The sequence below is a fragment of the Phyllobates terribilis genome, unplaced genomic scaffold, assembly GCF_046119375.1.
Source record: "Phyllobates terribilis strain yellow unplaced genomic scaffold, ASM4611937v1 Scaffold_9__5_contigs__length_417890890, whole genome shotgun sequence".
Lineage (NCBI taxonomy): Eukaryota > Metazoa > Chordata > Amphibia > Anura > Dendrobatidae > Phyllobates > Phyllobates terribilis.
In genome coordinates, this window is record NW_027362769.1 from 118,202,824 (window position 1) to 118,217,908 (window position 15,085).

At 45.8% G+C, this 15,085-nt stretch overlaps 1 protein-coding gene across 1 annotated transcript in view; it reads right to left on the bottom strand.

Annotated features, from left to right (window-relative positions):
* Window positions 1–15,085, bottom strand: part of NOSTRIN (nitric oxide synthase trafficking) — an 84,973-nt gene that overhangs the window by 51,616 nt on the left and 18,272 nt on the right. The window contains exon 3 of the mRNA XM_073647004.1: window positions 13,458–13,541. Within this exon, the coding sequence (XP_073503105.1) occupies window positions 13,458–13,541 (84 nt within the window). The remainder of the gene's footprint in view (window positions 1–13,457; window positions 13,542–15,085) is intronic.

The window sequence follows — 15,085 nt, forward strand, 5'->3', positions numbered from 1 at the left end:
TCAGGGGGTCAGGTGCAGAGGATGGGGGTTGTGGTGGTGCAGCATAGATGTTAAGTGAAGACAGAGTCGGGTTGTGCAGTTTAGGGTATTTACTCACTGCTGATGTTCCGGTCACTCCAGCTTCAAGTGACCACCCGAGCCATGCTGCGTCCACCAGGTCCTGGATTCAGCAAACCCCCAAACAAGTCCGGAGCGTGACCCTGAGCTCTCCTTCTGTCCTTTCCTCTGGCCGTCCCCACTAGTGATCCACCTAGGTCCAGCTCCCTCGGGCCTTCTGTTGGGAGACCCTTGGCCTTGGGTTCCCTGACCCTCCACGTGGTATGCCTTCGGGGTGGATGTGGTGGGTGGCTGTGGCAGACGCTGCCCACGGCCTCCGGTCTCTGGCTAGGGTGTGCTTTTGCCCCCACCAGTTTGGGATCCGGTACCCTATTGCCGACTCTTCACCCGGGGATTGAATTTGGGTTCTCAGAGTCCTTGCTTTTTCCCTCTCTGGGTCTTTCCTTCTCTGCTCCACTCTCTCTCTGCAGGCTCATCTGGACCTCTGCTTCTTACTCTGACAGACTGACTCCTCTGCAAAGACTAACCCTGATCTTTGATGGTGCCCACCTTATATACACCCTCTATGTGTGAGCTCAGGTGACCAGCACCCAATGAGCTCCTATCTTTACCCAGGCTGCTCCCCCTATCTGCCCCTACACTACTTGGGATGTACCACCCCCCTCCCACTCCAGCCAGGAACAGACTCGGTCGTACCTGCACATTTCTAAGTGGGAGTACCGTCGGCCTGCCCCTCGGAAATGGGATGTGTGTAGTGCATGCAGCCTACCGAGCTCAGGTCCACACTCCATCCTTACCCGGGAGTGGAATATCACACCTCTGGGTTGAGGTGCAATACCCCTGTAGCAGCCGAATCCTCAGGGTGCTACAATAACACGCCCAGGCACTGCGCAAATCAGTAGCAGGAGTGATGTCTGAAGTGATGATGCAGAACACAAGGAGTTAACACATGAAGCAAGAAAAAAGGACAGATCGAAATCTAACAAGTTAGGCTTTGTTCACATGCTGCGTTTTTGCAGCGTTTTTTTTTTTTTGCAGGCAAAACCTGATCTCTTGGTAGTAAAGAAGATGCTTTCAAAAAGCAGGTTTTGGTGCATTTTTGCTGCTTTTTTGGTGCAGTTTACATGTGACCTTTGTCTACAGTACATGTTTAATAAAGTGAGTTTTATTCACCAAAAATATATGGTTGCATTTTGCCCAACATTTTGCACTTTCTCATTCAAAAATGCCAAAAGAATTGACCTGCTGCAGGGTTAAAAAAGCAGCAGTTTTCCAATTCAGCATAATTTCCCTATCAGGTATGATCATATGTCAGACAAGTGTAATAAAAACCTGGAAATGTATGAATGCTTAATGTATAGACCCATAAAATACAAGGGAATTTATCTAGAATATGAAAGTAGCAGAATGTTGTCCTCTTCCATAGCGTCTGCTGTTCCACTGTAACACTCCCTGCCAATGGTACCAGGGGCGGAACTACCGCCCGTGCAGCCGGTTCATTGAACGGGGGCCCCGAGGGAGAGGGGGCCCCTCCAGCCTCCAGCAGGGCCGCCATCAGGGCATGTCTGCCCTGACTCCAGTGTGGGGCCCAGCCGGTAGGGGCCCCTTTGGAGCCCCGTTGGGGGACCCCTCTTGTTAGTCTCTCTCCTCATGGGGCCCCCGGCCCCATGCTAAGCGCCGGGTCCGGGACATCTCAGCGCTGCGCTGCGCTCCTGCGGCAGCTCCTTCATGATTCCCCTGATTTCCGGTCATGTGACGGCGCCGTCACATGGCCGGAAGTCAGGAGAACCTGCTGTCAGCGATTTGGACGAGCGCCAGGATTCTGCAGGGATCGCATGGGGGTAAGTATAACAAGTTTTGTTTTTTTCAAAATACAATTTACTAGGAGTGGGGGGAATGGGAGGTGTGTGTGTGTGTGATAAGAGATGCACATGGGGGGGGGGGGGAGATGATAAAAGATGCACATGGGGTGGGGGGGATGAGAGAGGTGCACATGTGGGGGGAGGGGGATGAGAGAGGTGCATGTGGGGGGAGGGGGATGAGAGAGGTGCACGTGGGGGGGAGATGATAAAAGATGCACATGGGGTGGGGGGGATGAGAGAGGTGCACATGTGGGGGGGGGAGATAAGAGATGCACATGGGGGGAGATAAGAGATGCACATGGGGGGGATAAGAGATGCACATGGGGGGAGATAAGAGATGCACATGGGGGAGGGGGATAAGAGATGCACATGGGGGGATGAGAGAGGTGCACATGTGGGGGAGGGGGATGAGAGATGTGCACATGTGGGGGGATGAGAGATGCACATGGGGGGGATGAGAGATGCACATGGGGGGGATGAGAGAGGGGCACATGGGGGGGAGGGGGATGAGAGAGGGGCACATGGGGGGGTGGTGAGAGCTGCACATGGGGGGGATGAGAGAGGGGCACATGTGGGGGAGGGGGATGAGAGAGGGGCACATGTGGGGGAGGGGGATGAGAGAGGGGCACATGTGGGGGAGGGGGATGAGAGATGTGCACATGGGGGGTGGTGAGAGCTGCTCATGGGGGGATGAGAGCTGCACATGGGGGAATTGGGAGTAGGGGGATAATGAGCTGCACATAATGAATGTGGGGTGGGGGAGAGTAAATGATAAATGACGATGGGGTGGGGAGAGCACGGACATGATATAATGAATTGGGGCAGGGGGTGCACGTAAATAATGAATGCAGGGAGCAGGAAGTATAGAGTAGAGGTTCTAATTAAATTATATATTAAGTGCCTATTTACAGTTAATGGGGGCACCGTGGTGGATTACAATTTATATTTGGAATGGTAGGTTGCATAATAACTAACCATATATTGATGGTGGATGCACGTCTGTATTCAGCTGCGTAATGTAGAAGTTGGGGAATGTGCTCTAGATAACTGTGTTATTTTATGCAGAGACGAGTCCTGGCTGGAAGACGTGATGGCGGTCTGTGCTGGATGAAGGAGAAAAGCGTAGCTGAAGGACTTCACCTAGAGACGTCACCAGTGAGTCAGTGCATTACATGTACACTTACACTATATACTATGTACCGGGCTCCTGTGTATAATGTCACTGGTGATCACTGTATTACCTGTACACTATATACAGAGCTCCTGTGTATAATGTCACTGGTGATCACTGTATTACCTGTACACTGACACTATATACAGAGCTCCTGTGTATAATGTCACTGGTGATCACTGTATTACCTGTACACTGACAATATATACAGAGCTCCTGTGTATAATGTCACTGGTGATCCCTGTATTACCTGTACACTATATACAGAGCTCCTGTGTATAATGTCACTGGTGATCCCTGTATTACCTGTACACTATATACAGAGCTCCTGTGTATAATGTCACTGGTGATCACTGTATTACCTGTACACTGACAATATATACGGAGCTCCTGTGTATAATGTCACTGGTGATCCCTGTATTACCTGTACACTATATACAGAGCTCCTGTGTATAATGTCACTGGTGATCCCTGTATTACCTGTACACTATATACAGAGCTCCTGTGTATAATGTCACTGGTGATCACTGTATTACCTGTACACTGACACTATATACAGAGCTCCTGTGTATAATGTCACTGGTGATCACTAGATTACCTAGACACTTACATTATACATACCATGTATAGAGCTCCCGTGTATAATGACACTTATGGTAATATTAGTAATGTGGTGGTAATATTAGTAATGTGGTGGTAATATGTGGTCTGGTCATGGTGTGGCAGTTTTTCTCCCTTCTGTGTGGTATTATTCGGTCACTATGTTGTGGTAATATGTGGTCTGGTGATGGTGTGGCGGTATTCCCTGTATGTGGTATTATTGGTCATTTTAAAAAAAAATGTATATGACACATTCCCTTAAAGAAAACTAAATAAAAATATATCTAAAAAGAGTATTGGATATTTTAAGAAAATTTTAATAGGTTAGAGTAGGGCCCAGCCAGAAGAGTCTACCTTATCGTGGTGGCGGCTTTAAAAATCTTTTGGCCAAAACAAAAGCTGTTGGCTATGTATGTGGCACCGTCACATGGCCGAACGTCAGGAGAGCCTGGTGGCAGCGACGTGGACGAGCGCCAGGATTCTGCAGGGATCGCATGGGGGTAAGTATAACAAGTTTTATTTTTCTTAAATACAATTAATTAACTAGGAGTGGGGGGGATGAGAGATGCACATGGGGGGGGTGAGAGATGCACATGGGGGGGTGAGAGATGCACATGGGGGGGATGAGAGATGCACATGGGGGGGATGAGAGATGCACATGGGGGGGATGAGAGATGCACATGGGGGGGATGAGAGATGCACATGGGGGGGTGAGAGATGCACATGGGGGGGTGAGAGATGCACATGGGGGGGATGAGAGATGCACATGGGGGGATGAGAGATGCACATGGGGGGGATGAGAGATGCACATGGGGGGGATGAGAGATGCACATGGGGGGGATGAGAGATGCACATGGGGGGGATGAGAGATGCACATGGGGGGGATGAGAGATGCACATGGGGGGGATGAGAGATGCACATGGGGGGGTGAGAGATGCACGGGGGGGGGGATGAGAGATGCATCCGGGGGGTGAGCTGCACATGGGGGGGGTGAGAGCTGCACATGGGGGGGTTATGTTTACATAACTTTGTTGCCTTATGAAGCGCAGGGGGGGGCCCCCAAAAATTTCTTGCACAGGGGCCCACTACAGTCTGTGTCCGCCCCTGAATGGTACTGATGTCTTAATAATACGGATGGTGCAGCTGTTTCGGTCTCATTAGAATACAAAGCTGATTAATCATGTTATTATTAAATGTAATTTCTAGCCTTGCAAGTCGGCAGTGCAAAAAAGCATTTCACTGCACAACAGTTAACAATGCATTTATTAAGCACATAGACTAAATTAAATGCTGATGACAAAAAAATCAGTAAAACTTTAAAATTCAAGAGCGACTAAACGTAGAAATCTAGTGGATGGTAAGGGGCTAGAAGAAAGGGGCTGCTTTCTTTTTTTCTAGGAACAGCTCCTTTCTTAATCATGGGCAATGTCTGGTATTGCAACTGCCATGAATATGACTGAGTTGCAATACCAGACACAGTCCATAGACAAGGGTCTCATTGGCCGCGGCTTCCCCAACCCGAGCAGGACAGACTCAAAGAAATCCATAAAGCTGTCCCGCTAGGGTTGGGAGACCTACGGCTAGTCCGTGCATTAGCGGTCCGATCATGCACCGATGTGCACAGACGTCTGAATGAGCCTTCATAGTGTAGTTGTTTTAATAAATAACTGCACCTCAGCTGAACCATTGACCTACCCCATTATTTGACGCCTGTAAGTATTTGCCAAAATACTGTATGTTCAAAACCAGATTCAGTAGACCAGTCACGGCTGTTGCAAACATTTCCTATACATGGTCCTCTTTAAATCCAAAAATTGCTAACTATCCTACAGTTAAAAGTTGCTTTTATTCACTAAACATCATTTCAACATTTAGAATATTCACTTATATTATTTCACACTTGAATGTTACAGAACAGTTTACATGAACTCTAAACTCCGGGGTTAATAATCTCATCTGAAATCTAATCTGTAACTAAGGAATGAAAATGTCTCCTTCCTGACCTGTGAAATGTGTGATATTCATACAGTAAAGGTTCTTGTTTACCCGCCTGCATAGTGATGAATGCTCAGGTAAATAAGGTCACTTGGTATTTATTATTCGTTGTCACTTTTTGTCACTAGGACTTTTCAAGGTGCAGAGCTCATATGAGTGTCCCTCCTGATGGTCTAGGAGGAGACGGTCGTTAGATTATGCATTCTCTGCAATTGTTTATGCCAGGACACAGATAGCAGGGGCATAAGGGCGCCCATATACATTAGGACAGAGGAGGGGAACCTGCAGTTCGTGGTGCATGCAATGAAGGATTATGTCCTGAGTTCTTTGTGGGTGGAGTTAGCTTGCTCTGCGCTCCCGACCCACTGATGATGAAGCCCGCAGTCGCAGTGACTCCTTTATGATGTATGCACCAGCCCCACTGTCTCCTATGTGATGTATGCACCAGCCCCGCTATCTCCTATGTGATGTATTCACCAGCCCCACTGTCTTCTATGTGCTATATATATAGCAGTCTCGGTGTCACCTATGTGACTATCTGATATACTGTATATACAGCAATCTCACTATCTCCTTTGTGGTGTAAACAGCAGTCTCAGTGTTTCCTATGTGATGTATATATAGCAGTCTTGGTGTCTCCTATGTGATGTGTATATATAGCAGTGTCGGTCTCTCAAATGTGATGTAAACAGTGGTCTCGGTGTCTCCTATGTGATGCATACAGCAGTCTCAAGTGTTTCCTATGTGATGTAAGCAGCAGTCTCAGAGTCTCCTATGTGATGTTTATAGAGCAGTCTCAGTGTCTCGTAAGTGATGTATTCAGCAGTCGTGGAATCTCCTATGTGATGTATGCATCAGCCCCACTGTCTTCTATGTGATGTATATATAGCAGTCTTGGTGTCACCTATGTGATATACTGTATATACAGCAATCTCACTGTCTCCTATGTGATGTATGCAGCAGTCTCAAGTGTCTCCTATGTGATGTTTATACAGCAGTCTCAGTGTCTCCTATGTGATGTATACAGCAGTCTTGGAGTCTCCAATGTGATGTATGAACCAGCCTCACTGTCTTCTATGTGATGTACCTCACCACCAGTAAACTTGACCCAATCCCGTCCCAAACCTTACCACCATCTTCATCCCAGCCCTAGCTCACCTCTTCAACCTGTCACTAACAACTGGTGTCTTCCCCTCATGCTTCAAACATGCCTCAATCACACCCATCCTCAAAAAGCCCTCCTTTGACCCATCCTCCGTGCCTAGCTATCGCCCCATATCACTTCTCCTCTATGTCTCAAAACTACTGGAACAACATGTCCATTCTGAACTGTCCTCCCACCTCTCCTCCTGCTCCCTCTTTGACCGCTTACAATCTGGTTTCCGACCACACCATTCTACTGAAACTGCACTGACTAAAGTCACCAACGACCTACTAACCGCCAAATCTAAGCGACACTACTCTGTCCTCCTCCTCCTAGACCTGTTATCTGCCTTTGACACAGTGGACCATTCCCTCTTACTACAGACTCTCTCATCTATCGGCATCACAGACTTGGCCCTATCCTGGATCTCCTCATACCTAACAGACCGGACATTCAGTGTCTCCCACTCACAGACCACCTCCTCATCTCACCCCCTATCTGTCGGTGTCCCCCAAGGTTCAGTTCTAGGACCTCTGCTCTTCTCCATCTACACCTTCAGCCTGGGACAGCTCATAGAGTCTCATGGCTTTCATTATCACCTCTATGCTGATGACACACAGATCTACCTCTCTGGACCCGATATCACCTCCTTACTAACCAAAATCCCACAATGTCTGTCCGCTATTTCATCCTTCTTCTCTGCCAGATTTCTAAAACTTAACATGGACAAAACAGAATTCATCATCTTTCCGCCATCTCATTCAACCCTCCCAACTGACCTATCTATCAACGTCAATGGCTGCCCACTCTCCCCAGTCCCTCAAGCTCGCTGCCTTGGGGTAACCCTGGACTCGGAACTCTCCGTCAAACCACATATCCAAGCCCTTTCCACTTCCTGCCGACTCCAACTCAAAAATATCTCCCGGATCCGCACATTCCTCAACCATGAATCTGCAAAAACACTAGTGCACGCCCTCATCATCTCCCGCCTTGACTACTACAACCTCCTGCTCTGTGGCCTCCCCTCTAACACTCTCGCACCCCTCCAATCTATCCTAAACTCTGCTGCTCGACTAATCAACCTGTCCCCCCGCTATTCCCCGGCCTCTCCTCTCTGTCAATCTCTTCACTGGCTCCCCATTGCTCAGAGACTCCAGTTCAAAACCCTAACCATGACATACAAAGCCATTCACAACCTGTCTCCTCCATATATCTCCGACCTAGTCTCCCATTACATACCTGCACGCAACCTCCGATCCTCACAAGATCTCCTGCTCTACTCCCCTCTTATCTCCTCCTCCCACAACCGTATACAAGATTTCTCCTGTGCTTCCCCCCTACCCTGGAACTCTCTACCCCAACGTATCAGACTCTCGCCTACCGTGGAAACCTTCAAAAGGAACCTGAAGACCCACCTCTTCCGACAAGCCTACAACCTGCAGTAACCACAGCTCCACGACCAGCTCTACCCTCACCTACTGTATCCTCACCCATCCCTCGTAGATTGTGAGCCCTCGCGGGCAGGGTCCTCGCTCCTCCTGTACCAGTCGCTGTCACATTGTGTTCAAGATTATTGTAATTGTTCTTGTATTATACCCCTTTTTCACATGTAAAGCGCCATGGAATAAATGGCACTATAATAATAAATAATAATAATAATAATGTACAGTACAGACCAAAAGTTTGGACACACCTTCTCATTTAAAGATTTTTCTGTATTTTATTGACTATGAAAATTGTACATTCACACTGAAGGCTACCTCTTGACGCTCATCAAGAGAATGCCAAGAGTGTGCAAAGCAGTCATCACAGCAAAAGGTGGCTACTTTGAAGAACCTAGAATATAAGACATATTTTCAGTTGTTTCACACTTTTTTTGTTCAGTATATAATTCCACATGTGTTAATTCATAGTTTTGATGCCTTCAGTGTGAATGTACAATTTTCATAGTCATGAAAATACAGAAAAATCTTTAAATGAGAAGGTGTGTCCAAACTTTTGGTCTATACTGTATATATAGCAATCTCACTGTCATCTATTTGATATACTCTCTATACGGCAGTCTCACTGCCTCCTATGTGATGTATATCCCGCAGTCTCAGAGTCTCCTATGTGATGTATACAGAAGTCTTGGTATCTCCTATGTGTTGTATATTCAGCAGTCTCATTGTCTCCCATGTGATGTACATATAGCAGTCTCAGTGTCTCCTATGTAATGTATACAGCGGTCTCACTGTCTCCTATGTGATATATATATATACAGCAGTCTTGATATCTCCTTTGTGATGTATATACAGCAGTCTCGGTGTCTCCTAAGTGATGTATATACAGAAGACCTCCCACTGCTCGAAATCTATAAATGTAACATGAGCAGTGATGAATTTCCCACTGTGAGGAGACATACAGTATAATATACATCTGTGTTCACAATAACTTACTGCTGCAATCAATTCATTGCAAAACTTATCGCAAAAAGTCGCCTGTGCTCCAGACTGACACAAATCTGGAAAAGCAGTTGCACTTAGCAGCATCATCAATACAACCTAACATCACAATCTCACGAAAGGGAAGCTGCTCCAGCCATCACATTAGGGGTGAGTCAATTAATGCACCACTCCAGTGTTTTGTTTTTTTTTACCTGGAGTGGTGCTTTAAACGTACGTCCCCTGCCCTCCAGTGTCTCCACCGTTTTTCGGGGGTGCTCCGGTCCTGTGGCGCCATCTTGTGAGCATAGCTTCTGACTGGCCAGAATTCAGAAGCCATGTCACAAGCTCTCAATGCAAATTTATGAGAGCCAGAATGAGGCCAGAACAAGGCTCTCATAGACTTACATTGATTAGTGACCTCCGTCTCGCTCCATGAAACACTGGAGCAGCCGGCAAGTCAAAAACTGCAGGAGATGTACCGGAGCGGCGGCGAAAACAAATGAAAACTCTGGAAGGTGAGTATCAGACAGGGAGCAGGAGGATTTGTATTTTCAGCACCACTCCAGCGGTGAACTAAAAAAAAAAAGCTGGAGTGGTGCTTTAATTATTTGACCAAGTATAGCAGGGTCATTTTCAAGTTGATAATTTTGCATGGCCCCCAGATGACGGTATAAATATCCAAATGGCCCTTAGCAGAAAAAAGGTTCCCCACCTCTGCATTAGACTAACGTTAGTCAAACCTGCTGATATTGGATTGACTTAAAATCTAATGTGTATGGGGTCCTCCCGACTTTCCCCCAACAGATCATGACGGGGATGAGAAGGATCTGACAAGTATAATTTCAGACTGATGATCCTTTTTTATTCCCTGAAATAAGCCGCCTGCCACCAGAATAGACTGGCAGCGGTTGTGTCATAGAGAAACAGGAGCGCTTACATTCCCATGTATAGGGGAGTGAGGATAGATAGTTGTCGGATGAAGTATTGGAAAGAACCATTATTTGGTGATAGTTATATTGGCTTAACTATAGTGGGTTCAGAGGTTGCAGTCACACCCAATCCCTGGAGCTTAAAATTTCATTTTGGGCCAAAATAAGTAGACAGATTTTATTAAAAACTTGTGATAGTTGGAGAACCTGTTTGAGATTTTGCATTGTGGCCCATAAACTTCAAGTTTCCCAATGACAGACAGCCTCTCCAGGCTTTGACAAGAGGAGACTGGTCAACTCTTAACATTGATGTTCATTTTGGCTTGGGAGGTTAGGGATAATACTGCTGAATAAAAGGATTGTCTCATCTCAGACAACCCTTTTAATGCGAGAGCCGCTGTAGCGGTCTATCTCTGGGGCTCCTTGTAAACTTAGGATGCTGCTAGAGGGAAATGAAGTAAATTATAAAGAAGGACATCCGGGACCACCAAAGTGAAATCTGCTGCTTACTAGCGGCTCCCCACCTTCTGACCAAGGGACCTCCACATGATATCCTTATGCTCAGAAGGCATTGTGAAATTTTTCTAAAAATAGGTATAAAAATATACAATCTTTTATGGAATATCACTGAGAAAATACAAAATGAGTGCTTAATTAGTATAAATAATCCTCTCATACAAATAAATATCATTTCTCTGTAAGGTCGGAGTGCACCGTCCATCATGCTGTAAGCACTCAGGATTGTGCTGACTGATCATTTGCTTGTCTGGCAGCTACTTGAGCTGAAGTCAGAGAATGTAGGAAATTTATTGTTGCCCTAACACTGAATCACTATGGGTGTGACTGTATATTAATGTTCTACTCGCATTATCTTCATTAACTTTATTACATCATACTGCATTTCCCATAAATGTGGCCAAAGTGATACGTGATTTAGCAAATAGTTGTGTATCGTCAGGCAAAGACTGGAAGCTACTTCATTTACCAAAGCTTCTTCAGGGAACCAGCGGACGGCCGTGGCTCTGACCCCAAAGGTAACGACATTTCCGAAGTTTGTGACTCTACAGGGGGAATGTTTTAATGTCCACAAACACTGGGCATATGTCCAATTACGGATGCAGAGACGCACTTACGCCATACTCAATACCAACAGTAAACTAGTGCCATAAAGTCTCATAAATTATATATTTAAATAAAGATAAACCTTTTAAAAAAAAGTTTCATATATACAGAAAACCCTGTAGATCACTACATTACACAGTACATAAAGGTAATAAAAGATAGGTACGTGATTTAAATATCCCAGCACATCAGAAAGGTATATTCCTGGACTTCCAATGAGGATAGCGTCTGTTCAGTAATATGCAAATTGCCTCTTCAGAGAGGAAGAGGAGTAGAACTCTATAGCGCCACCTATTGGAAGCAGTAATCCTACAAGTCACAATCGACCCTTTAACGAGTCATGCAATATGACTTAGGAGAATAGCAAAATCAGAATCTCAATTTGCAGACACAGCGTTTCAGAGTGCTGCCCCTCATCAGTGCAAAGTATGCAATCTGATTTGGCTAGGTGAGAGGCTCTGGACTGGGGTCTAAGGGGTAACGTTTCTCCTTGTGGAGAGTGACATACTGGCTCTGGCATGCCAATGTAAGAAGGTTTATTCACCTTGCAATGCTCCTCTGGGAAATTTAATATGCACATTGCCTCTTCAGAGAGAAAGATGACTTGAACTCTATAGGGCCACCTTTAGAAAGCAGCGATCCTACAAGTCACAATCAACTCTCTAACGAGTATTGTACTTACATCATGCGGTGCTACAGACAGGATAGGTGTAGTGTGGTCAGATTAACCCCAACGCGCGTTTCACCCTTGCTTGGTCAGGGGGCGTGTGACCACAATAATCAACGAGTCTGGATATACAATTGTTCTGCAGTGCCACTCCAAGGAAAATGGAGCATTATATAATTCCCATGAAATGCAATCCATTTAATTCATGAACGTGCCAGAACTCTCTATCTATGCAGATGCTATCTGCTCAGGCTGACAGGTGAAGGGTTTTTACAAAACCCTAAGTCACAATTCCCTAATAGATCCCATATTAAACCAGAAGACCCCAACATTTGGAACAAATATCAGCACATACAGTAAAACACTTGTTTGTCTGCAGTACCCTAAAATGCAAAATTAAGAACTTGCTACAATTCAGAAGTTGTGTCATTTAATGTTAAAGTGAATCTGTCAGCAGGATCAACCCTCCTAAGCCATCTATATGGACATGTAGATCCTATGGAGCTGAATAAAATGATACTTTGATACCCTTCAGTGACCTGCCTCCTATTTTCCATAAGGAATATACTATGTGGGGTTAGGAAAAAAAATTTACATCCAGCAAAATGGCGCCGGCGCCCACGCTTTCGCAGTAGCAGCTGCCGATAGATTCTACTGCGCACGTGCCATGGCCATTTTTGCAGGAGCTAAATTATTTTTATTTACTCCAACAAAATGGCTCTACCGCATGCGCAGTAGCTTCTAACGCCTGCCAATAGATGCTACTGCACATTCGCTGCAGCCATTTTGTTGGAGCAAAAAAAAAATTTTTTTTAACTCCTGCAAAAATGGCCGCTGCTCGTGTGCAGTAGAAACTATCGGCAGCTGCTACTGCGCAAGCGTGGGCGCCGGCGCCATTTTGCTGGATGTAAATTTTTTTTTCCTAACCCCACATAGAATATGCATTATGGAAAATAGGAGGCAGGTCACTGAAGGATCAGTGACCTGTCATAAGCACGTACAGATGAATATGTAAGCAGAGCAACACATAAACCCCCGTCCACAGGCCGCCCCCGAGTACGAGCATATGAGAGCTATGTAAAGTTTTATGGAGAGAAGAAAAAACAGGTTACAGACAAGGAAGAAAGAACATGAAGAGGAAATGAGTGCAGTTCTGAGCAGTGAAGACAGCAGCACCCTGGACACACAAACCATCCAGCCTATATTACTGGGAGAGACACTCCCACTAGAGAAAAATCTGAAACTGTACATCAGGGGGACTGAAAATAAACAAAGAAATGAAGATTGCACGCTGAAGGGCAGTTTTATAAACTAAACATTTAGCTAAAAATACATTTATTAACTAAAAAATTTATTAACCATGAAGATTAAAAAATGTCTATGTTGAAGGTGTCTATATCCTTTATAGAAACACATTTTTTTTACATTACAAAGTATCACTCATTAATATCTTAAAATATTAGCTATAGTATATCTATACTTACTTGTTCTTCATGCCATCCAAAGCTTTTGTCAGCTTATTGGACACTTTGTCCAGGCCTTTGGCATAGTTCAGCTCTAAGTCAGCTCTGCAATATTCCATTCAGTTATTTCAAGGAAAATAAAAGAGAAAGGTAGCATAAAAACATATTTAAAACATAAGTAATAAACATGATACACTGTATATAACATTTATTTTCATTATACAAAACCAATCAAATTCAAACTTAAAGAAGTTGTCCACCACTTTTACATTGATGCCCCATCCTATGGATGGGGCATCAATGTCTGATCTTTCCTTCCCGCCTGTCTTGTATTCCCCATCCCTCCATCCATCCTGTATGAATTGTCTGTATGTTTCCCATCACACCCACATTTACTTTTTCGTTTGTTCTTTTTATATAATGTTTATTTTAATGTAACACTCCACCTTGGGGTAACAATGGCTGAATAGTCAACAAGGGTAAAATCTTCTGTATCTTTGCAATTTATCTTCATCTTTTGCTATTTTATACTGTACATGTTTCAGTACTTTTTAGTTTCTGCTCACATGGTCATCAGAGACTATGTTCTGAGCCCCCAAAACAGAGTTGTTGTCACATTTGTAGACAGCATGCTGGGATATTTTTGCTGTCAAAATAACCAGAATGGAACCCAACGGACCCCATTATCAGTCAATGGGATTTGTAGGGTGTCAATGGGATCGCAAATATGATGGATCCTGCTATATATTGAAACCATCAGCAAGCAGGCTTTTATGAAATCAGTAGGTGCACATGACGCGCCCCCTGGGCCATATTCTTTAGGGGGAATATCCGGAGCCGGATCAGATGGGAGTTGTAGTCTTCCGAGTGGCTGTGACCCGGTCCGTGCCCAGGGTGTCAAACTCAGTTGTATGTGGCAGTCCTACAGATGTTATTAAGTTCTTAATGTCGACTACGCCACCCGTTGTATTGCGGTCACTATGGCCGCCGCTGCAGCAGGGTCCACTGAGGCTGATGGTATAGGTGCAGCTTTTGATGGTATAACCCCCAACGGGTGGGGTATAGCCTCAGGGGGTCAGGTGCAGAGGATGGGGGTTGTGGTGGTGCAGCGTAGATGTAAAATGAAGACAGAGTCGGGTTGTGCAGTTTAGGGTATTTACTCACTGCTGATGTTCCGGTCACTCCAGCTTCAAGTGACCACCCGAGCCGTGCTGCGTCCACCAGGTCCTGGATCCAGCCAACCCCCAAACAAGTCCGGAGCGTGACCCTGAGCTCTCCTTCTGTCCTTTCTCTGGCCGTCCCCACTAGTGATCCACCCAGGTCCAGCCCCCTCGGGCCTTCTGTTGGGAGACCCTTGGCCTTGGGTTCCCTGACCCTCCACGTGGTATGCCTTCGGGGTGGATGTGGTGGGTGGCCGTGGCAGACACTGCCCACGGCCTCCGGTCTCTGGCTAGGGTGTGCTTTTGCCCCCACCAGCTTGGGATCCGGTACCCTAATGCCAACTCTTCACCCGCTGATGGACTTTGGGTTCTCAGAGTTCCTTTCTTTTTCCCCCTCTGGGTCTTTCCTTCTCTGCTCCACTCTCTCTGGGACTGCTCTGCTCCTCTTCCTCTGACTTCTCTCAGACTGACCCTGTTCTCTGATGGTGC